Source organism: Panicum virgatum, chromosome 1K (assembly GCF_016808335.1).
Source record: "Panicum virgatum strain AP13 chromosome 1K, P.virgatum_v5, whole genome shotgun sequence".
Lineage (NCBI taxonomy): Eukaryota > Viridiplantae > Streptophyta > Magnoliopsida > Poales > Poaceae > Panicum > Panicum virgatum.
In genome coordinates, this window is record NC_053136.1 from 20,345,178 (window position 1) to 20,366,986 (window position 21,809).

The 21,809-nt window shown below is 44.3% G+C and overlaps 2 protein-coding genes and 1 long non-coding RNA gene across 5 annotated transcripts; all 3 read left to right on the forward strand.

Annotated features, from left to right (window-relative positions):
* The first annotated feature begins 546 nt into the window (after window positions 1-546).
* LOC120699135 (eukaryotic translation initiation factor 1A-like) lies at window positions 547-1,422 on the forward strand. Its single transcript, XM_039983010.1, has one exon. It carries the CDS (start codon window positions 694-696, stop codon window positions 1,120-1,122), a length of 429 nt encoding a protein of 142 aa, XP_039838944.1. The 5' UTR covers window positions 547-693; the 3' UTR covers window positions 1,123-1,422.
* A 6,596-nt stretch (window positions 1,423-8,018) lies between these two features.
* LOC120651745 (anthranilate O-methyltransferase 2-like) lies at window positions 8,019-9,853 on the forward strand. The gene is made up of 4 exons (XM_039929358.1): window positions 8,019-8,327; window positions 8,430-8,846; window positions 9,001-9,270; window positions 9,384-9,853. Exons 1-4 carry the CDS (start codon window positions 8,073-8,075, stop codon window positions 9,747-9,749), a joined length of 1,308 nt encoding a protein of 435 aa, XP_039785292.1. The 5' UTR covers window positions 8,019-8,072; the 3' UTR covers window positions 9,750-9,853.
* A 3,144-nt stretch (window positions 9,854-12,997) lies between these two features.
* Window positions 12,998-16,997, forward strand: LOC120699145. Of its 3 annotated transcripts, XR_005685250.1 has the most exons (6): window positions 12,998-13,181; window positions 13,306-13,417; window positions 13,528-13,597; window positions 14,232-14,328; window positions 14,451-14,553; window positions 15,562-16,002. It is a non-coding gene; the product is annotated as an uncharacterized LOC120699145 (long non-coding RNA). The 3 variants fall into 3 exon arrangements; XR_005685247.1 differs by lacking the exon at window positions 15,562-16,002 and adding an exon at window positions 16,576-16,997 and having other exon boundaries at window positions 13,528-14,328; XR_005685246.1 differs by having other exon boundaries at window positions 13,528-14,328.
* Window positions 16,998-21,809: the final 4,812 nt, after the last annotated feature.

A 21,809-nucleotide genomic window follows, 5' to 3' on the forward strand; every position in this document is an offset into this window, starting at 1 on the left:
CTTGATGACAGTGGTGAACCAGTAAGTTTGATTTATCTCAATACCTTTCGGAACGAGAACATTATATATGATGAATATTGTTATTTGTTAGCATATTTGCATCTCTTTATAATTAAATTTTTAGCTTAGACTGCTGGTATCCAATTAGTTGTTTGATTTGCATCATGATTTATTCTCATGTACTCTTTTTTCATGTTAAAAAAATTGACTCCCGTAGAAATGCACGGGCATTCAACTAGTTGATGATGTCAAATAACTGAAGGACGCCGTGACGCCGTGACGGCTTAGAATGGGATGAAAATGAGAGGGGTGGAGGATATAGTTGGGAGATTACCAAAAGAAAAGGAAAGACCCCGGACTCGCTCCTCCCACCCACGGTCGTCGGGTTCGGCTCCTCCCCGGCGTGTGGGCCCACGAGAACCCGTGTTGGTGCCCCCAGGGACCCATCCCCACCGTCCCTTCCCTCCACCCGTTAGATCAAACGGCTCAGATCCCCTCGCGTTCTCCCCGCCGCCTTTTTTCCCGAAACAAATCAGAAAACCGCCTGCTTTCCCCGTGAAGGCGTCAATCCACCACCACCCGGCGAAGACGAAGCTTAGCTGCCGCGCACAAACAAAAACAAACCTCCCGCGACCAAAATTCCCCACCCCTTCCCCCGATCAAGCCGCGCGCTAGGGTTTCCTCTCCCCCGCGATGCCGAAGAACAAGGGGAAGGGAGGCAAGAACCGGAAGCGGGGCAAGAACGAGGCGGACGACGAGAAGCGGGAGCTGGTGTTCAAGGAGGACGGGCAGGAGTACGCGCAGGTGACCCGGATGCTGGGCAACGGGCGCTGCGAGGCGCTCTGCATCGACGGCACCAAGCGCCTCTGCCACATCCGGGGCAAGATGCACAAGAAGGTCTGGATCGCGGCCGGGGACATCGTCCTCGTCGGCCTCCGCGACTACCAGGACGACAAGGCCGACGTCATCCTCAAGTACATGAACGACGAGGCGCGCCTGCTCAAGGCCTACGGCGAGATCCCCGACAACGTCAGGCTCAACGAGGGCGTCGTCGACGAGGAGGACACCGGCGCGCAGGACGACTACATACAGTTCGAGGACGAGGACATCGACAAGATCTGAGACGCATGGTCATCGGTAACTTCTGCTATTCTCTGTTCCTGTTGCTGTGCTGATTACTACAGTATATATGTCCTTTCGACCTGAAAGTGAAAGGATGCTTGCGATGATAGCCGCTGTTGTAATTATTTATGTTGTGTGATACGGGTGGTCAGTCCTCTGTACAAGGATTGGATTTTGGGGCTGCTGTGCTCCCTGCTCTGCCCAATAATCATTGGGGAGTCCGATCCGTATGGTGATATCACAAGTATGGAATTCAATCAGATTCCTCCCTTTGTGTAATATGATTGGGTTTGATCTCTATGTCTCTTGCGTTCAACGGATTCATCGTCTTCTCTGCGCTGAACTAAGTACTGGATTGCTTAAATTTGGGATATGTGGGCCTTGTCTTTTGGTTCGGTGGTATCTCAATTCTATTTCACAGCACGAATAGCCTCTTGCTAATTTGCACAGTAATAGCATTTCAATGTAATTTGATGTGTACTGAATATGTCTCATCGCTTCTTTCTGGTTGTAGTCTACAGTAGTGCTCCCGTACAAGGCTGCACTTCTGAGATGAGATATTCAATTCATTTTGCATTCCTCTGGTTCAGCTATCTGTGCTCTATGTTGCAACTTTAGGTGTTTGTGAGGCAATGGTGGGGGCAAAACTTTTCTTTTCTAAGCTTTAACACTGATAGGCACAATTGAATAGTTGAAAAACCATTCAGTATCTCCCTAAACCTGATGGGCCTCTGTTTTGGCGATAAAATTGCGCAGCGCAGCAGTCAATTATATGTCTACAGAATTAGAGTAGCATTTTTCGCCGGGATAAATTGCAATTAAATAACTGGATTGCTGTATTTAAGAAAGAATTGTGGAATAGGGAACAGAAATGGATGGAATATATTTGCAGTATTCAGGCATATGTTTGTTTGGCAGATTGCTGTAGGAAGAATTAATGGATGGAATATATTTGCACTAATGTGGCAGTATTCAGACTTAAGCTGCTTGGGTGTCCTTTGCCTTTCCTGTGTCAGGTTTTGTTTGTACTCCATGTGAACATTTCCGTGATGGACGCTCGTCTTTGTTTCTACGCCGTTCCTATCCTTGAAGAAAATATGTTCTGCTTAAACACGACTTTTTTTTTGAAGAAATAAATCTTTTCTTTTCATTTGGAAGTTTCGGGAGAATTTTGGCAGTTTTATTGTCCTGCTCTGCTTTCATTTGGATGTCGTGGTCACGCATGAGCCTTACGATGAATCTTTTCATGTTTAGCATGGTTCGATTTATTTAGAGTAGCACTACATCACCACATCAAAATTTTTATGTTGAAGCAAATATTCTCTTTTTAATTCTTTGTGCAATTGGAAGAAATTGCCTCTGGCACAGGGATCCTTTCGGCGTTACTCTGCCTTTAAATATTCTCACGTCTCTACGGCAATAATTCAAGCATATAGCATAATACCTACTTGGGTGCTGATCGATCTGTGGATGCTTCCTGTCCGCTGAGATGCATCGCCTAGAAGCCGCTAGGAGCTGAGGTTGCTTCTAGCTGAGAATGCACGCTGATCCTCAGATTCAGGGGATTCGGTGTCAATTAGTGAATGAGGCACTACAGTTCAATTAATTAATTTGAACTGTCTGAAGATGAGCGACGGATTAATTAATTAATGATTTTATTCTATTTGAATAAGCTTGAGGATATAAATGGTCGATTTGCAAGTTTAGGGACTGGAATGACACAACGGTACAAGTTTAAAAACTGATGATGGACTTTACTCTTAATTAATTAATTAATTAATGATTTTATCCTATTTGAATGAAAAGTTGAAGTCCTAAACAGTTTTCAACAAGTAAAACTAGTTTTTGGCCAAAAACTGCTAATAACGATCAAAGTTGCTTACCAAAAACCATCATATTCTCCCCAGAGTACCATAAAATATTGAGCCGAGCGGGACCCTTGTAACAAGAAGGGTTAGTAAGAACTAAAAACTTCACTTTCAACCACGGTTAATTTTAAAATACGGTCTTAAAAAGCGTTTTACGTCCTACCATCATATTGAAGGCTTCAAATCCAACCAATCAGCCCAGCAAAACAGAATGAACCCATGATGGCCCATCACTCGAGTCTGCTGCTGCACTAGCGCACAGGCCGTTTCCTAGCAGCCCATCACAGGATGCGAGAATTTTAATTTAGGAAGGGGCTTTAGCGTTTCACAAAAAAAAGGGGGGGGGATTTAGCAATTTCTATAATTATAATTATACATACTATAAAAGGACATCTGAAATGAAAATTGTATCAAAATATTGTGTGCCACACAAAATGAATCATTTGTGAATTTTGAGAAAGTCTGTATGAAGAAACAAACTCAAAGGGCACATTCTCAAAGCACGTTTATTTGAAAAGCATAAGTGCTAGTGAGTTATAGTATGTTTAAGTGTCAATTAAAATTAAAATTGACTACTAAACACTATACTTTTCGATAACGCAAAAGTTGCAGTATCTTAATCTAGGTATGTTGTGGATGCGTTTTATAGTTCAATTACCCAGTCCAAAACTGGTCAAACCCATGAATTCAGCTTACAAGTATGATAAGAACAGTGTGTACCCACACTTCCACATCACTTTTTTCTCAAAAATACTAATGTAAAGTTTCCAGGTTTTCTTCATGATCTTGTAGGGCTATATGTGGATTAAATGTTGGATTAATAAAGTATAGACCTATTAAGATAATTCTAAGGCCCTTAGAAAATGGTGGTTAGTTACAATAGTGGTTAAACCTCCTTGAAAGTTGAGAGGATCTTGTTAGTCTATACCTTGTAAGAAGGTGAAGAAGGGATACAAGGGTACCAAAGGCGCGAGCCGAGCTGATGGGATATGTGGGTTGGACTTGGGGGTATTTTTACTTTTTTAGTCTCTGAATGAAGACTAGTAACTAACGTTGGTTGATGGCAATTGGTGACTAGAAAGTGATGATTGATGGTTGACCATAAAATGACCAGTAACTAATGGCTATCGTTGCTGAGGGTTACTGGTAACTAAAGTTTGATGGTTGTCATTGCTACAATGAACCTAGAAGCCAAAAGGTCTACCAGTGGCTACATGTATGGCCTTCCTCTTTTCTTCTACACGCATGAACAGCACACCACCACTACCATTCCTGCTCCTATATATCTTCATTCCAGTAGTCAAGGCGCACATGCTCTTCTACATGCATGAACAACACACCACCACTACCATTCCTGCTCATCTGTATCTTCATTCCAGTAGTCAAGGCGCACATACTCGCTGGAAGAGTAGATCTCCGGGACTCCATCCTGGTCGATACTCTGCACCGAGTAGAGGACCATCAAGTTTTTGGGGAGCCAATCTGCGCAGCTACTTATTGCTAGGAATGACTACTTCCCGACGTTTGCATAGCGATCATTTGCACGACATCAACCTGGGACTGACTACATTGAACGGGCTGATCAGAATGTCGATTGATTAGGGTAACAACGCATCCAATACCTTCAGCACTATCCCCACTTCAGGGTTCCTACTAAACATTCTGTCTAATTTTGTTGTCACACTTGCAAGCATAAATATCGCTCTTGTTTCTGCTATCATATTTATTATGATTTATATTATGTTTCAGATTAAAATGAACCGTAAATTGCTACTAACTCCAACAATCCATAACCTTGATAGACCTTTTTCGGTTTCTAGTTTTGCTACACATTTGAAAGCAAATAATTTTGATGGAACGAGTTTTCCAAGAGATGTGTTCAAAGACTTGAGCTGCGGCTCGGAGCGATGAACTTGTGGTTCTTCACCATAGATAGGGTTGGTAAAGGGCCTTGCAATTTGGCCTAGAGAATCTAAGGGTCGGGCCTTAAAAGGACCGGGCTCTAATTCTATATAATTTTGAGCTAAAATATTTAAGGGCCATGATGGGCTGTGAAGAGGCCATTAGGGCCATGGCCCATTACCACCCCTAACCATAGGTCCTCCTGCAGGGCTATGCACTCTCAAGGAGGAGAGAGCGTACTGCTGACAACTTGTTCAGATAGGATGTGATCGGTGTTCTTGGAGAGAACCTGGTCGATGCATACATGCAGCTTTCCTCTAGCAAGAAGTTGTTGGATGCACTCGAAGAGAGATTCGGGGTCTCTAATGGGGGTCGGGTGTGGCACTCAGCCTATATGAACTAATACACAAGTGCACAAATATCGATGCATCCAAGGAATGTAAGTGTGACCAGACCTATAACTAGTTCAACCAGACCCACCAGGGGAAGAAAGGTAAGTGGGTAGAGGGTCTAACATCGTTTAGCTAACAAATTTCTTAGATAACTTGCTACTAAACTAGCTTGATATGCTTTGGCAGCTTGAATGGGAAGGACTTCAAAATGAGGTGAGAGGGGAGTCCAATAGCAATTTGCAACTATTTCTATGAAAGCACCCGGACGTGATGGACTATAAAGGATGGACAAAGCTGTCACCACCTGTCGCCTACCACAAACACAACCCAAGGTAACTAACCAAGCCTAGGCACCATGCCTAAAACCATTGAGTCACATACTCCTGTGTACAAAGGTAAAGAGCACACACAAATAAGTAGAACTTGCTACCTACGCTATCAAGTGATCCGATCAAATAAACCAAGTAAAGTAACTAAAGTAAAAAGAAAGACTAGTGAGTTACCAATGAGAGACGAGGAACTTCACTTCAACTACGCTTCATTCCTACGAGGCCATAAAGTTAGAGATGAGCCGAAAGACTCAGCTTGCCTCTAGACTCTGACCTTGCACTCTCCCTATTCTACTCTAAGGATGAACTCATGAACAAGACTTTTTTGAGACTCTTCTTCTCTCTAAATGGTGTGTGTTGAAGTGAAGGTAGGGGCATGTATTTATAGCCTTCAGGATGGTTGCGTAGCTTGGAAGTAGTGGTGATAGTTGATGAAACCGTCATCCGAAGGATGAGTGGCACGCAAGTGGGAGGCTGGCCAGCCTAGGATTTGTGCCACTTGGCACCGACTTCGGCGTGGGTGCACCTAATTAGCTCCTTGTGACCGTTACAATTGCACCAACCACTAATCTGAGCGCGGGTGGCCTCGAACTTCGCGGCCGCCGCGAAGGCGCCCAACACTGGTGGCCTCGAGCGCCCGCCGCTCGCCCCACCGCCCGCCGCGGGAGTGGAGGGAGAGAGAGAGAGAGAGTAGAGGAAGGAGAAGATGGAGGGAGGGGGAGCTGCGGGAGGGGAGGGAGAGAGGGAGTAGAGGAAGAAGTGGCGGCTGGTTGCGGGGTGGGTGGGTTAGGGTTTTATTCTGTTTATATACTTCTCTCAATAATCGGGCTGATTTGGGCTTAAACTGGGCTCAGTACATTAACCGAGGCGGGTTATTATAATCCACCCACCTCGAAAAATAATAGACTTACCGAGGCAATCATTTTAAGGCTGACCGCCTCGGTTAATTGATTGTGCGAGGCGGTTTTCTGTAACTACCTCCGTTAATAAAAAGTGACCGCCTCAGTTAATGCCTATTAACCGAGGCGGTTATTTTTTCTGCCCGCCTCTGAGGGCTTTTTAAAATGCCTCAGTTAATCAGATTTTGTAGTAGTGATTAGAAACACAAGGGGCGACACATGGCTGTGGGATTCATTATCTCCTCATTGCAGGAGGAGGCTTCACAGGGGTCCGGCAATCCCAGTCGTCCGGTCACACGCCAGACGGCAATGGCGCCACTTTCCTTCATGAAGGTATTTTTGCCGAGCTACCCTATCTACTTGTCCGTATTTGAAGCCAGGTTCTACGGGAAATCATTTGAGGGAATCTTAGTCGGCATTAAGATGACGTCGATATTGGTGGCACCTTTTGGTGCCCTTTTCTTCTTGAAGGCAATGTTGATATCTCCTCACACCTATGTGCTAGGGGAGGTTGACATGAAGAAATTTGGCAAATAGATGATTCAGACATCAAGTTTCTAAGCAGACAAGAGATGTGACTGATTGATATTGTATGAAGACTTTGGAAGATTAAAACAGAATGAAAAAGAAGATTGATGCTTAGCCTTCAATTTTTCTTTCTTTATTTTTTAGTTTTTTTTTTGTTTTTGTAAAATCTCTTATTTGAAGTTTAGAGTCTAAGAACTCTTGTAACGCGTGGGCGTATTCCTCATTTGGTTGTAGATATCCTCTTGAGAGTGTTCAAGGCCGGGGCACTCCGTTAATCTAAAAAAAGTATATATTATCTTCTTTGACTTATGTTTGTCATGTGTGTTTGCCCCATCTAAAATTTCTTACGAGCTCTGCAGCCGTGATGGGGTGGCGGCTTAGGAGCTCGCACGGTTGGCAAAAAGGTCCAGACACTCGGCGGTCGGCGGTTTGGAGGTTCTCGATGCCGACATATGTAGAGCAAAATTATTGCTCAGAATTGTAATTTTATTTCTGAGCAATAAAAAACTCTCTTTTCCTCAAAAAAAATATGTTGCATGTATACTTCCTCCATACTATGAAGAGTGCAATTCTGAGTTTTTTCAAATAGATTAGTGGTGTTGTGAAAAGACTCTCGTGCCCTCAATCGTTTGCCACATATGGTTAGTTTTGACATGCAATTGAAATCTAATCACTTAATTAGATAGGTAATTGAGATTCAGTATCTAGAATTATACTTTTAGTGAGATATTTTTTTCAAATTCAGTATTGCACTTTTCATAAAACGGAGGGGGTATGTGTTCCACCTAAAATTTCTTAGGAGCTCCGCCGCCATGGCATGGAGCGGCCGTGATGAGGCGGCGGCTATCGTTTAGTCGGCTCTGTGCGACTATTATGTTTAATTCGACGTGATGGTGGGGCGGCTGTTGTCGTCATTGGAGCTCTATAAAAAGGACTCCAGTTGGCAGTGTGCAGAACCCAACAAAGAAAACGAGCATACCAGCAAGAACCCGTGGAGCTAACTCAACTTTTTCCTCTTCAGGAGATCAGGCGATGGCAATGTTTTGCGCAAGCTCACTATTAGGTTCCTGCTACTCCCCACCATTCCCAACGCGACTCTCCACTCAACGACTGCAGCGTGGCCTCGCCTCGCCGCCCTTCGCCCGATGCTCCGGGCCTGCCACTCCGGCGTCCATGGTCTCTGCCGGCGGCGGCTGTGCTCCGGTGCAGGCCATGACCGTGGAAAGGGACTTGCACATGGCAGCCGGCGACGGGAAGCACAGCTACGCCGTCAATTCCATCTTCCAAGTTCGTAGCTAGTTCATACATTTCACGGCCATATAGAGAAATGCACGATGCTAATTTCTTTCATTTCATTCCCTTCTATATGATGTGTTGATGCACTCGCAGAGGAAGACCGTAATGGAGATCTGGCCTGAGCTCCGCAAGGCCGTCAAGGAGGCGGTCAAGTCGCTCTCCCCTGGGACTGGGAGCACGATGGTCGCGGCTGACCTCGGCTGCTCGTCGGGGCCAAACACGCTGCTCGTCATCTCCGAGGTGATGAGCACGGTCAGAGCCCATGTCCGGGACAACAGCGGCGCCATGGAGGTGCAGTTCTTTCTGAATGATCTGCCGGGCAACGACTTCAACCTCGTCTTCCGGTCGCTCGAGCAGCTCCATGGCCCTGTCGCCGCGGAGGAGAAGGCGGCGGCCGCCGCCGCCCCTTGCTACGTCGCCGGACTGCCTGGGTCCATGTACACAAGGATTTTCCCGTGCCAGAGCGTCCATCTGTTCCACTCATCGCACTGTCTCATATGGCGCTCCAAGGTATGATTGACCATGACACAAGGAGTAACTAAATCTGGACGGCACAAAATTAAAACTATTGGTCACTGTACTTGGCGAGTACTGCAAATTAAAGCTAGCTAGGACTATCATTAATTTTTGTTTTTCTCATGGTACTTGCTTGGTTATCAAGCAGGTCCCTGAGGATCTCTCAAATGGAACCTATGTGAATGCTGGCAACATCTACATTGGGAAGACTACTCCACAAGTTGTGGTAAAACTGTTCCGGGAACAATTTGAAAAGGACTTTGAGTTGTTCCTGACACTGCGGTGCAAAGAACTTGTATCGGGCGGCCGTATGGTCCTAACATTCGCTGGCCGAAAGCGGGGAGAGATGCCAATGCACGGGGGTGTGGCGCGTGTTCGGGAACTGCTTTCCGAAGCTCTTCAGCACCTAGTCCAGAAGGTACATTATTATTACACGAGCACACTGTTGAACTCCACAGAATGAAAACTCAAAGACCATTGGAACTCAAAAGAATATAATCAAACTAACTAAGAGTTTATTACGGTTTGTAGGGCCACATCGAAAAGAAGAAACTAAGATCCTTCAACATGCCATACTACGCGCCATCAGGAGATGAGGTGACACAGTTGATCAAGAAGAACGATCTATTCGATATTGAAGATATCAGACTTTTTGAGTCAAATTGGGATGCCCATGATGACTCAGATGGATATACTGTTCCCGATTGTTCCAGCAGTGCGGAAAACATCGCCAAGATCATAAGGGCTGGTATTGAGCCATTGATCATCAACCATTTTGGTGAGGACATCCTTGACGAGCTGTTCATGGCGTATACCTCCATCCTTGAGAAGGACCTTGAGAAAGGGAAGGCCATGTGCCCTGTCATTCTGGTCCTCTTGAAAAAGTCCAAGCACTGAAATTGGCCATTGGGGTAACCCTGGGAGTTGTGCATCGGATTACTGATATGCCCCAGAGGAAATATAAAGATGTTCGTGTTGCGTCTATATTCATATGTATCAAAATAGCGTCTAATGAATAATCATGATCTTTAGCAACTGTACTGTGTGACTCTTTTTTTTTACTTTGCATATATATATAGTATAGACGCAGATTCTTACAAACACTCACGCGCATATTCAATCCTATGAATAACTTTGTTTAATTTTTTCAACTATTGGCCACTTACAATAATAAAGGTAGTAGTCTTGTATTCTTTACAAACTACTAGCATAGTGCCCGTAGGTTGCTACGAACAAGGTTAGTATAAATATCAAATACGTATTGATACTCGTGCTCGTGCTTTAATTTATAGAGATCTTCATGATCGAGTCGTCAACGGTGGGGGTTAGTCCGACTCACATACGGGATGAACTAAGGCCCACCTATCAATAATACGAGATGGACCAAACCAAATAGACCAAATTAAAAATTTAGATAGAAATCTTACTTATTTTATAAATAGGTATAGATTTAATCAGAGAACTAAAGTGGGGACTTCGTACATGCTCTCTCTTCAAATAAATTAATGCAAGGTATTTCTTCAACATCACTTAAATTTATCGCCATGCTCATCTTCAAAAATTTGAGGTGCTGATTCAACCGATTTTCTTTTTTTTTTGGCACCATTGTCATTCATCCGTATCCGAATATTCCAGGTGATGACTTAGCCGATTCTTTCATTGGCACCTTTGTCATTCCCCCATAGCCGGTAATACTCGGTGGCCACTTCGTCAACTTCAAATTTAATTTGTGGCGGCTAACTTCGTCAATTTTATTCAAGTGTATATTCATTGTGGCATCTGAGTCAATTTTATCTTTGATGATGTCTTTGTACAAACCACTTCTTGAAAGTTCATGCGGCAATCTTTTTTATTCTTCATTTAGTGCCGGCATGGTCTGAAAATGTTTTTCTTGTTACCTCCCTCAATTTTTTTTTCCTGAACCTTTGTAGTAGTATGTTTTTCTTGGGCATCTTGGTGACCTGGAAATTTTATGGCGGCTTGCTGGTGGTGACTGTTTCCGGCGCCCAAGTCAGCCTCATCATTAAGCGCCCAAGTACGCTACATTGCCTCATCATTAACCGCTCTGTCAGGTACAACTACTGTTTACTTCCGGTGCTTTAACATCGTCAGGAATTCATGATCCATGTGTTCGTAAGACAGCTGGGTGCGCCTATGGTCCTGTTGCTTAGTAGAAATGTAAAACTGGAAGCCACTAAGTTTAGTAGAAATGCGAGTACACAGTTGCTCGAACTTAAGAATAAATAATAACAGATAATGGTGGTAACCAGACTTGTGTTTCTCGCTCGATCCACTTCATCATCAGTAATATTTTCCAACTCCCAAAGTTGTGTTATTATGGTGGTAACCGACACAACCAGCCAAGACATCTTGATGACTAGCTCCTTGAAAAGGACTCAGTTCCTAGCTATATTTTGAAATTTAGAATTTTGAGATTGAAGATAAGTCAGATTTTGAAAAAAAGTATAAAGTTCCGAGCACTAAAAAATAGAATAAAACGGGCTACGGCTATGGGCCACTATAAGCCTTTCGGCCCAGGCCAGCAGGCCCTGAAAGGGTTTGGAGCGAGCAGGGCGCGGCGGCGCCCAACCGTCTCTCCGCCATAGCCGGCGCTCGCTCAGCTCGTTAAACGGGAGCGCAAGGCTCCTCTCATTCGCATCTGGAAACCTCCACCGTAATATACATCTATCATCACCTCTCCTCTCTCCACTACCGATCCACTGGTCACTGGATCGCGGCGAACTCCTCCGATCCGGCTGACGCGTACGTGCATCCACTTCGGCGTGCCCCCTCCTCGATCCGCGCCCAGCCGTCGTCCGTCCTAGCGCGCTGCCCGGATGGCTGCTCGATCGCGTGGCTGTTGGAGGAGCCCGGCGTGTTGCCGCCCTGGTTGTTCCACGGCGGCGTGTCGACGAGAAACTGCTTGCCGGCTCCGATCCGGCTGTGGCTCTGGCGAGTTGGTGACCTCGTTTTGTTGATGGTCGATCTGTTCGTGGTGCTTGCGGTGCTCATGTCTTCGTGTGCACTCTCAGCGGGTGGTGACTGCGTTCGCTCATCTGGAACCGTAGCCGCGTCATGCATGGTGAGGCGAGCAAGAGGAACGCCAGTCAACGACCAAGGCACACTACGAGTCTGCGGTATGATCTTAAGCGGCCAAGCTCCTAATGCTAGCTATTTGGTACATGTACCGATGGTCGGTGGTGAAATAGAAAATTGTTTTGTGGGTGCATACAATTGTGTTACCGAGGTGCAAATACGGTGAAACTTGTTTTGGAGGTTGGTCAATGTACTAGGACTTGAGGGGGAGCTTTTGCACTTTAAAAAAAAATCTATCTAGGAACCCTAATTTAGGATTTGATGAGATACTGTCTCCCTGCTTCGTTATGCTGCCTGAAAGTTTGCTCATACTATAATAGTTAATAAATTTTGAGCTTACCCTTTTCCGATTAAAACCTGGCAATTCAGGTAGTCATTTATAACATATTGTAGGAGCAGCATGTGACACATTTACTTGTAATTGGTTATAAGTGATTGTTTTCATTTTTTTGTTAATGCCATTATCAGTGAAGATGATTCCCAAATATTAGTCGCTAAGTAATTATAATCCCATTTTCTACATTACCTTCAATTCACCACTACGAAAAAGGTTTGTAGGTGTGGGTGAAAACGTATTTTTAGGGGCGGGTGCGGTATATGCCTCTGCTTTTCGCTGCTAAAAATGCAGTTTGCAGGGGCAGGTAATGCGCGCACCACTGAAAATGCCCTGCGCCGTGGCCCCGCGCCGCTGCCACGTGCTGCACTTTCACGCTGCAGCCGTGCGTTGCCCCGCGCCGCTACCGTGCGATGCGCCCTCACACCGTAGCCGTGCACTGCTGCCTTGTGGCCTTGCGCCACTCCGGTGCCGCCCTGCACCACGGCCTTGCGCCGTGAGCCGCATCCTCGCACCGGCGCTGTCCTGCGCTGCAGCCCCGAGCAGGGAGGGGAGTGGAGGGGAGGTGGTGCCGCAGCAAGGGAAGGGAAGTCGTGGAGGGAGAGGTGGCACGTGGAAGAGGAAGAGGAAGAGATGGGGTATAAGAGTGAAGAGATAAGGAAGAGAGAGGGGCATGTGCTGGCCTCCTGTTCCAGAGATAAAGAGAGGGGGATCTGTGTGCATGTGCTTCTGCTGCCCCCAGCCGCTGCTCCTTTAATTCGTGTTAGTGCCGGTTGTTTTTTTGCCCCTGAAAATAGCACCTCATTTTTAGGGCCGGCCCAAGGCGTCATAGGCGGGTGACACCATCAGCCATCCTTGAAAAAAATAGGACTTTGATACATATCATTTTTGTAGTAGTGGTTGGATTCTTCTCTGACTTTTGTAACTAGGTCTTATTTATGTCAAATCATCTGCATGATTGTTCATGGTTGATGTTTACTTATTATTCTTATTTTTATATAAATAGACTCTGTGGTTTTGTAGGTATTTACAAAGTTCCCAACTTTATCACGACATTGAAATATGATGTTCGAACTGTTATGGCCATTCCGAAACCATTGCAAACAAGAAGACTATGAAGCTCAATATCCATAAGGTGAATAACTTTAAAGCACACTAAATTCAGTTACTTTTGCATGTGAAGTTTTCTGTCGTTTAAAATACTATTCATGCAATACTCATGCGCTCCTCTCTTTTCCCTAACAGATTCGACCACCACGAGATGCAGCAGTAACTTTGAATACAATAGTTGCTTTGGAGGAGATGCAGAAGTATGGTACAATATATTTAACTCTACTTTCACATTATTTGGCAAAGATGTCGATGTTCCAGATATTGAGATGCGTGATGAATTATCACGCACCTCATGATTTAATTCACACCTTCAAAACCAGAAGTGAGATAGTTATAAAGCTCTGCTCAGCAGCCCATTTCATGTCAACTCATCTCTGATTTGAGATTGATATGCTTGGTAGCAGTTTGATTAAACTACTTTGTGTGATTGTTTCATATTTAATAAATCACATCATGTTTATCATACGTCCCCTGCTGGTGAAGCAAATACCTAAATTATCTGATCTAGGCCTAGGAAATTTTTTACAACAGCTATCATGGGCCATGCCTAGAATTCTTAATGTTTTTTCATCCATAGATAGCAAAATACTAATATAAGGTCATACACTAAAATAAACCCACTATCATTGAATATAGAATATAAAAACTATTCTTTTATAAGTTCATTAATTTTTATTATCGTTGATAATCACTAAGTGGAAACATGATATGCTGTGGTAACTTGCTTGCTTTTTGTGTCTGGACAAGAACACCATTCTTTCACAATAAAATTGGTGCAGTACTCGTACCTCTAGAACAGAAGATTATGATAAAGTAATGGGAAGAAAATTTTGCAGAAAAGTTACTTATCATCCCCAAGGAAATAATAATAAGGCACTTATCCACAGGGAAAAAATAAGGGCTCAAAGAAAGATCCCTTCAGCTCAAAAAAAGGTACTAGATCTTCTCATATACATTATTCTAGAAATTTCTTATGTTCTATTACATTAGCTGTATCAAAATAAAAATTTATTTGCTTTGAGTAGCTAGAGAATTTGATCTTAGTACTCACGCAGGTAAAAGTACTGATTCAGACACTTCAATATGTACCCAAGTGAAATGTCTTTCGGTGTTCTACATGCATGCTAGCTCCATCATATATTTTCCTAAGCTCCAGAGGTATGTACATTTTCTATTTTTCATAGTAACAATGGGTTGAATTTCAAAATTAGTTTTCATGAATATTTGAGACAAGTTTGATAATGGTTGGGGAAAATATGGGCTGTCCATTGAGAGAAATTTACGGTGAAAAAAATAAGAGGTACATAGAGGTGGCACGGTGCCAAAAATGGAATCAATACTAGTATTAATTTCAATTTCAATTTTATCCAGCATCGCTCATTTCACTCTATATATTTTCTTTGTGAACTCGGAGCTTGTAACTCACCTTGCCTTTCCCTTCGTCTATCAAGCTTATCAATATCAACTGCAAAATCCTCCACTATTTCTAGATAGAGCTCCCCCCCCCCCTAAACATGAGATATGCTAGTGCTTGATGAGTGGCGGCAGATGTCTCTATGCTATTCTTCTGCTTGGTATCAACATAGTTATCCAAGATGATACATGAAAAATTGCCGTGCATGAATGAGATGAACAAACCTACCGAGTAAAGAAAACTTATCTTTGATAATGCAAATTCTCTACCTAGCCGATCAAATCCACAAATGTAAATAACAAAGTCTTGGTGTCCTTTGGTTTGCATCTGGTTTGAAGGTTTCATGGTGAACTTGTAACAAAGATCTTAAAACTCCTCAATTGACTTGACTTGATTTCAACCTGAGTTAAGTGATTAATTTTAGTTTACTTTGCATGGGAAGACACTAAAGAAGCTCTCTCTCTCTCTCTCTCTCTCTCTCTCTCTCTCTCTCTCTCTCTCTCTCTCTCTCTCTCGTGTGTGTGTCCGCGTTTTGCACGTTTGTGGTGATCACGTCCACCATTTCTTCCCTGAGTACGCCGCCTGTGTTGATCAAGCTCAACGTCCACCATCAGTTCCAACACCAAGTTCAGTTAATTGTTGAATCATGACAAGAAACGAGTGGCCCGTGCTGTTGATTTTGATCTGCTTATGGGTTTACCCTCTTAGGATCAGTGGGTTCTCATGGAACATCTTCTCCTCCTCCTCATCAGGCTTGTCGGTGACGGGTAACTAGCGCGCCTAGGTGACGGAGCAAGAGGTCGCCGACTTCGCCTTGGACGGCAGCGACGCCCCGCGAGGGCTGAAGCTGCTGGAGAATGTGCGGAACAAGGTCGTTAGGCCGACGAACTACTACTGGCAGGAGGCGTACCGGAAGCTCCTTGCCAGCTGTGGCAAAATCATGGCGGATAAGGAGAGGCAGTCGCGTCTGGCGTGGCACCTCAGCAGCTGCTTTCAGGAGGACTCGGGGTAGCCATCCTTCCCGTACTGTGCCGATGGCTCCAAGATGGTCCGTTGCCGCAAGCAGCTTACTGAATCCAAGGACAAGGTGTTCCTTGAGTTCTTTCTCGAAACCAACACTTTGTGCCACCAATTGCAGAAAGTTTTTCTTCTTCCCCCCTAATTTTCAATGCAGATTGAATGTTTGTCAGTAACTAATTTTTATGGTCTGGGGTCTGCGCCCCTGACCAGCCTGTGGTGAGGAGAGTGGCTCTGCCATTGCCGATGGCTCGATGATTTGGACACTGCTTGATGAGGTACAACTCTGGTTGGATTTTGAGGGTACACTAGGAGTGGTGGCAATCATGGCTTCCAACTTGTGTGTTTTGGGAGAAGATTGCGAAGCCATGACTGTGATATCAAGCGAGAAGACGGTGAACTAGAGAAGAGTGGAAGAATTGAATGAACTAGATCCAGTTGTTGTTCGGGTTAAGATGATGCTCCTCGGCCTGAACACTCGGAAAGTTGAACGTTCAACTGGAGGTGAATGTTGTACACCTTGGATGAACATGAGAGGCTCTGGAGCCAGGCCGGCTGGCCTGAGAGAGGCCAGCCAACCTCACCTTGTCAGGTGTGGGCTCTAGTCTTTTGGAGACTTCGTTCACTTTGGTCCGTGCTGTTGATTTTGATTTGCTTATGGGTTTGTCCTCTAAGGATCAGTGGGTTTATTTTTGATCTGCTTGATGCCCGGGTGAATAAGAGCAGCATTGGCAATGTTGTCCTTGCAGGTGGTTCCACCAGAATCCCCAAGGTGAAGAACATGCTCAGGGACTTCTTTAATGGGAAGGAGCTCTGTAATTCAATCAACCCTACCACTGTCGTTGCCCGGGGAGCCACCATCAAGGCTGCTTAGCTATTTTTTGGTTATGTTATCCCTAGTACTGCAGTGGTTCTTTTGTTGCAACTTGCTACTTTTTATTAGCAAAGTTTGCTTGCCACCGTCACATCACCATTGCATTTTCTTTAGTCTTGTTAAGTAACTGTGTGTTGGTCTAGGGGAGATAACTGAATGTTGGTTTAATTCCTCCTATGTTGGACAGTTGAATGTTGGTTTAATTCCCTAAACCCTAACCCTTAGTGATTATGGTCTACAAGCATTTGGCCCACCAGTATCATAGGGATGAGACTGCGAGAGAATTCGAAACAGCAGGGGAGGGGAGGGGAGGGGAAGCCACGAGAGAATTCTTCTGCGGCAGAGCTTTTTGTAGAATTCTTCCATTGACCCGTGCATAGAATTTGCATTGACCCGCATATAACAAAGTTCTTGTTTAACAGCAGATGAGCTTGGTGTAGAGAGTGAGCTCCTTGCAGAGCACTACAAAGGTCTGCGCGTAACAAGGTGAGTTTGGTGTAGATAGTGAGGTTCTTCTAAAGCGAGATAACACATTTAAAATTCTAAGTTATGTCATTATTTGGAGATTCCTCAATTGTGCCATTTATTCTATGCCATTTATTGTTTCGGTTTAAATGGTGTCCCACCTCTAGCTGGGCTTGAATATCCATTGACCCGTAGAATATACACTGACCCGTACAATATCCATTGACCTGTATGAATATTCATGGCCACTGACCCGAAGAATGTCCATTAACCCGTATGAATATCTGCTCGAGTGAGATCGTTCACTGGGTCAATCTGCACCTCAATATGCTTTGACCCAAGTATCCTTCCTCAGGTGGATGGCAACGGGTACAAACCCATCGGATTTTACCATCCCAAGCCCAAACCCATAAAAAATATCTAGACCCATTAAAAAACCCATACCCGTGACGGGTTTAAAATTTTTCCTAAACTAAAGCAACAACACCCTACCCACCACCAAAATATTCAAGGTTCCTTGAAATAAGAAGGGAAGAAGAAGGGGTGTTAAGTTTATTGGAAATTTTAAAAATAAAATGGCAATTGCACTTTGTTGGATCGGGTTTAAAAAACCCATGGGTTTACAGGTTCGGGTATTGTAGGAACAAAGTCGTACCCATAAAACCAACGGGTAGGACTTTGTGCCCATTAATAAACCCACAGGTCTAAAAGTTGACCCAAACCCGTACCTAATGGAGTAAAAAACCATCGGGTCTCAGATTTCGAGTACCTACGGGTGGCAAAGGGCCATCAAATTTGGCGTAGATAATCTAAGGGCTGGGCCCTAAAAGGGTCGGGCTCTAATTCTATACAATTTTGAGCTACCCGCACTTTGCCATGATGAACCTCCGGCTTCAGGTTGCGGAATGTATTGATCCCAACCAAACTGTTGTCGGGATGAGGACCCGACCATTCTGCCAGCGGGTGCATGTCCTGCATAACCATGAAAAACTTGTGGCGGAGGTGGCGGCATGTCCATCGCAACATTCCGGGATCTACTTCTGGTCATTCTCCCGGACACGCTACTCCTGTGAGATGCTTCGATAGGCTGCAACTTAAAAGTGTAACCGCGACTTTTATACAAACGGAGTCCCGGGTTAGGAAGCGGGATCTCATTTACATAGTCGGAAAAGAAGAATATAATAGAGCCATCCGGAGCACTCTTCAGAGTGTGTCCTTGAACCAAGTATGCCAAATCAATTTTTGGGCGAGGAGTAGTGATGTAAGTAATTTGAGCCCAATTTAAAACACCCAAACTCGTGGCAATTCATGTGACCAAAGAAGTACATTCAACGGGTCCGACCATTCGAAAATTTCCAAACCACTGGCGAACCATTTCTTGCACGGGGGCAATTTTTATTTTGTTCACCATGGCATAAAGGATACGAAGTTCATCAACACGAACGGTCCGGACATCCTCTCTAGGAAAACACGTAAGCGCAAGCCATTTATGCATCAGACGCAAGGTCGGATGTTGGATATCATTGCAACGGGGCTGCGAGTACGTGTTTAACCTAGAAATGGAATGCCAAAAACTCTCTTTATGATAACCGCGAGTTGCTTGTTCAACATCGGTGGTGCATTTGTGGTGAAAACTCAAAACAATGCTTAAATCCCTCCAAGACATGACAAACTCGCTCCCGAAGAATCGAAACAAAACCCCATTGTCCATTTCCACAAGAGTGCAAAGAAACTGAATAGTCAAGTTCCGGGAACCCATTTCGGAAATTTCAGCAAATGAAGACCACCCCACTGCCTTCCAAACGCTAGCAAATTCGGTATCCATACCAATTTTCTCCAACTGGTCTTCATCAAACTCCCAAGTGTGACCGAAAGTCCGAGCCTTTAGTATGTTGTAGCCTTGGAGCTCTCGCTCGCCTCAGAGCTCGATGTGAGAGTCATCCGGCGCCTCCTCTTCTTGTTGTTCAACTTGCTCTTTCGGCTCCTGGGACTCGGCCTGCTCGTCATGGTGGGTGAAGCTCGGCGTGGGAGTGGATGAGCAGTGTGAGCTCGATCGACTCGAACTCGACCTGGTCACCCTTCTAAACGCGTTCGAGAACTTCCTCCCGACGTTCTTCATACCTGATAACACAGTACCTAAACACGACCAAAACTCAGAAGGATTACGTGAAAGTTAGCAAAAAACAAAGTTAGTCGTCCTGAGAGTTAGTAGTCCTTGCGGGGCCTGGTTGCCTCTCAAAAAAATCGTTCATGTGGGTGATAACACTCCACAATAGTTCTTGCGGGAGATTACGCACCACAAAATCATTCTTGCAGGATAGTAGTACCCGCCACAAACACGTTCTTGCAGAGAGAAGAAAGTAAACACGAAGTGCAAATGGGATGCAAAGCAAGAAAATGTTTTTCTTCATTTTCTTATGAACTTGGAGAAGAACAAGAGCAAACAGAACAGAGGGAGGAAGAAAACGAAGCAAGGCTGGTATATCTCGGGCTAGGGGAGTGCCATGTGTTAGAATTAGCCAAACTTAACTTTAGAGGCTAATAACCCAGAAACTTTACATAACCTAGTTCATGACAGATCAAACTAGTGCGGAAAATGGTAGACAATATGCCAGCGTTAGCAGTTGAAGCAGCCATTAATGCCTCTTCAGTTGATGATGCCTGAACCGTAGAGGAAGTAGGCGTTCTTGTTGATGTAGATGCGCGAGCAGGCTAGAGGCGGCCTTTTGGACGCCAACGACACTGCCCTTGAGGGATTGGCCTTCTGAACACCTCCAGTGCCCTTAGCGATCAGACTCTCGTGGCTAGGGTTTTGCTAATGATGTGTGTTTAAGGTGCCAACCACGACCTTAATTTATAGGCACCGTGGGGCTGGTGGCCAGCCTCTGGAAACAGGCCTAATGGGCATTTAGGTGGTTTATGATCACAACCCATTAGGATTTTTTTATTAAGTTTCCTTAATCGCATTTAGGTGGTTTGAACGCTTTTCTTAATAGTGAAGATCATAATTATCTTATAGAAATATTTATTTCCAACATTCTCCCACTTGATCGAACGGTTAAGCTTAATGTTCGCATCACACTTAAAGTTCACCCTCAATATAACAGTAAGTACCGCGTCGTCAGTAGCTTGATGCACTACTGGGACCCCATTACCCACAGTCTCACTGAAACACCTTGGTAGAATGCTTATTCATTAGATGGGAGATTATAATGGCCCTAAACCAGGACCTAAAGACTATCCACCAAACCCATATTTGTAACGTGCTATTTAAACACGTTCGGTGGCAAGCCTTTAGTGAGCGGATCTGCGAACATAGCATTAGTTCTTATGTGCTCAATCTTAATGGTTCAATCCTGGCATCTTTCTTTCACAACACGATACTTAAGATCAATGTGTTTGGAAACGCCACTTGACTTGTTGTTGCTCGAAAAGAATATTGCAGACTGATTATTGCAGTATAACATTATAGGTTCCATAATGTTGTCGATGACCTTAAGGCCCGGAATAAAATTCTTAAGCCACACAACTTGTCCTGTTGCTTCATAGCATGCCACAAATTCAGCTTGCATCGTCGACGCAGCAAATAAACTTTGCTTAGATCTTTTCCATGATATTGCTCCACCAGCTAGCATGTAGAGATATCCTGATGTTGATTTCCTACTATCCACACAACCCGTAAAGTCAGCATTAGTATAACCCACAATTTCAAGGTTATCTGATCTTCTGTATGTGAGCATGACGTCTTTGGTGCCTTGGCAGTAACGTAATACCTTCTTGACACCTACCCAGTGGACCTTTCTGGGATTTTTCTGATATCTTCCAAATATTCCGGTAGAAAATGCCAAGTCAGGACGCGTATAGACTTGTGCATACATTAGGCTTCCGACAGCTGAAGCATAAGGTATGCCCTTCATTTCATCGAATTCCAGTTGGTTCTTAGGACATTGGGCTTCACTAAATTTATCGCCCTTTGCTAATGGAACAGGTGTGGTCTTACTCTTATCCATATTAAATCTCTTAAGCATTCTGTTAATATATGCTTTCTGAGATGATCCTAGTGCTCCCCTGGTCCTATCTCGGTGTATCTCAATGCCCAGAACATAAGAGGCCTCATCAAGATCTTTCATATCAAAGTTGTATGAAAGTTAAGAAATCCCTTTGTCTCATGTAGCATATACTTATCGCTGCTCGCTAATAGGATATCATCCACATAAAGCATTAGAATTATGAATTTACCATCTTTTATCTTAGTGTAGATACAATTATCTACATCATTCTCCTTGAATCCGAATTTCTTAATCACTTAAGTATGTCTCATAACCAGGTTAGGTTGTCTGTTTCCTAGCCCGCTGTGATCTTCTTAAGGGCTGAAGTTCTAGTTGAGGTGCGGCCTGAGGCACCTCGATAGGGTTTTCAATTTCAGCATTAGTTGCTCTGCTTGTGGTTCGCTTGCAGGCACAGGAGCTACAACAACTGGCGGAGCGGCGCTAGTACTCTAAACAGGAGGCGTAATCTGAACAGATGGTGTACTCTGATCGGAATGAACAAACAGCGGCACTAACTGAGGTGTTACTGTTTCCTGAATAATCAGGATGGGAAGCTCAGACCGTATTTCTTCAAGATGCTTGATTTCCTGAATCC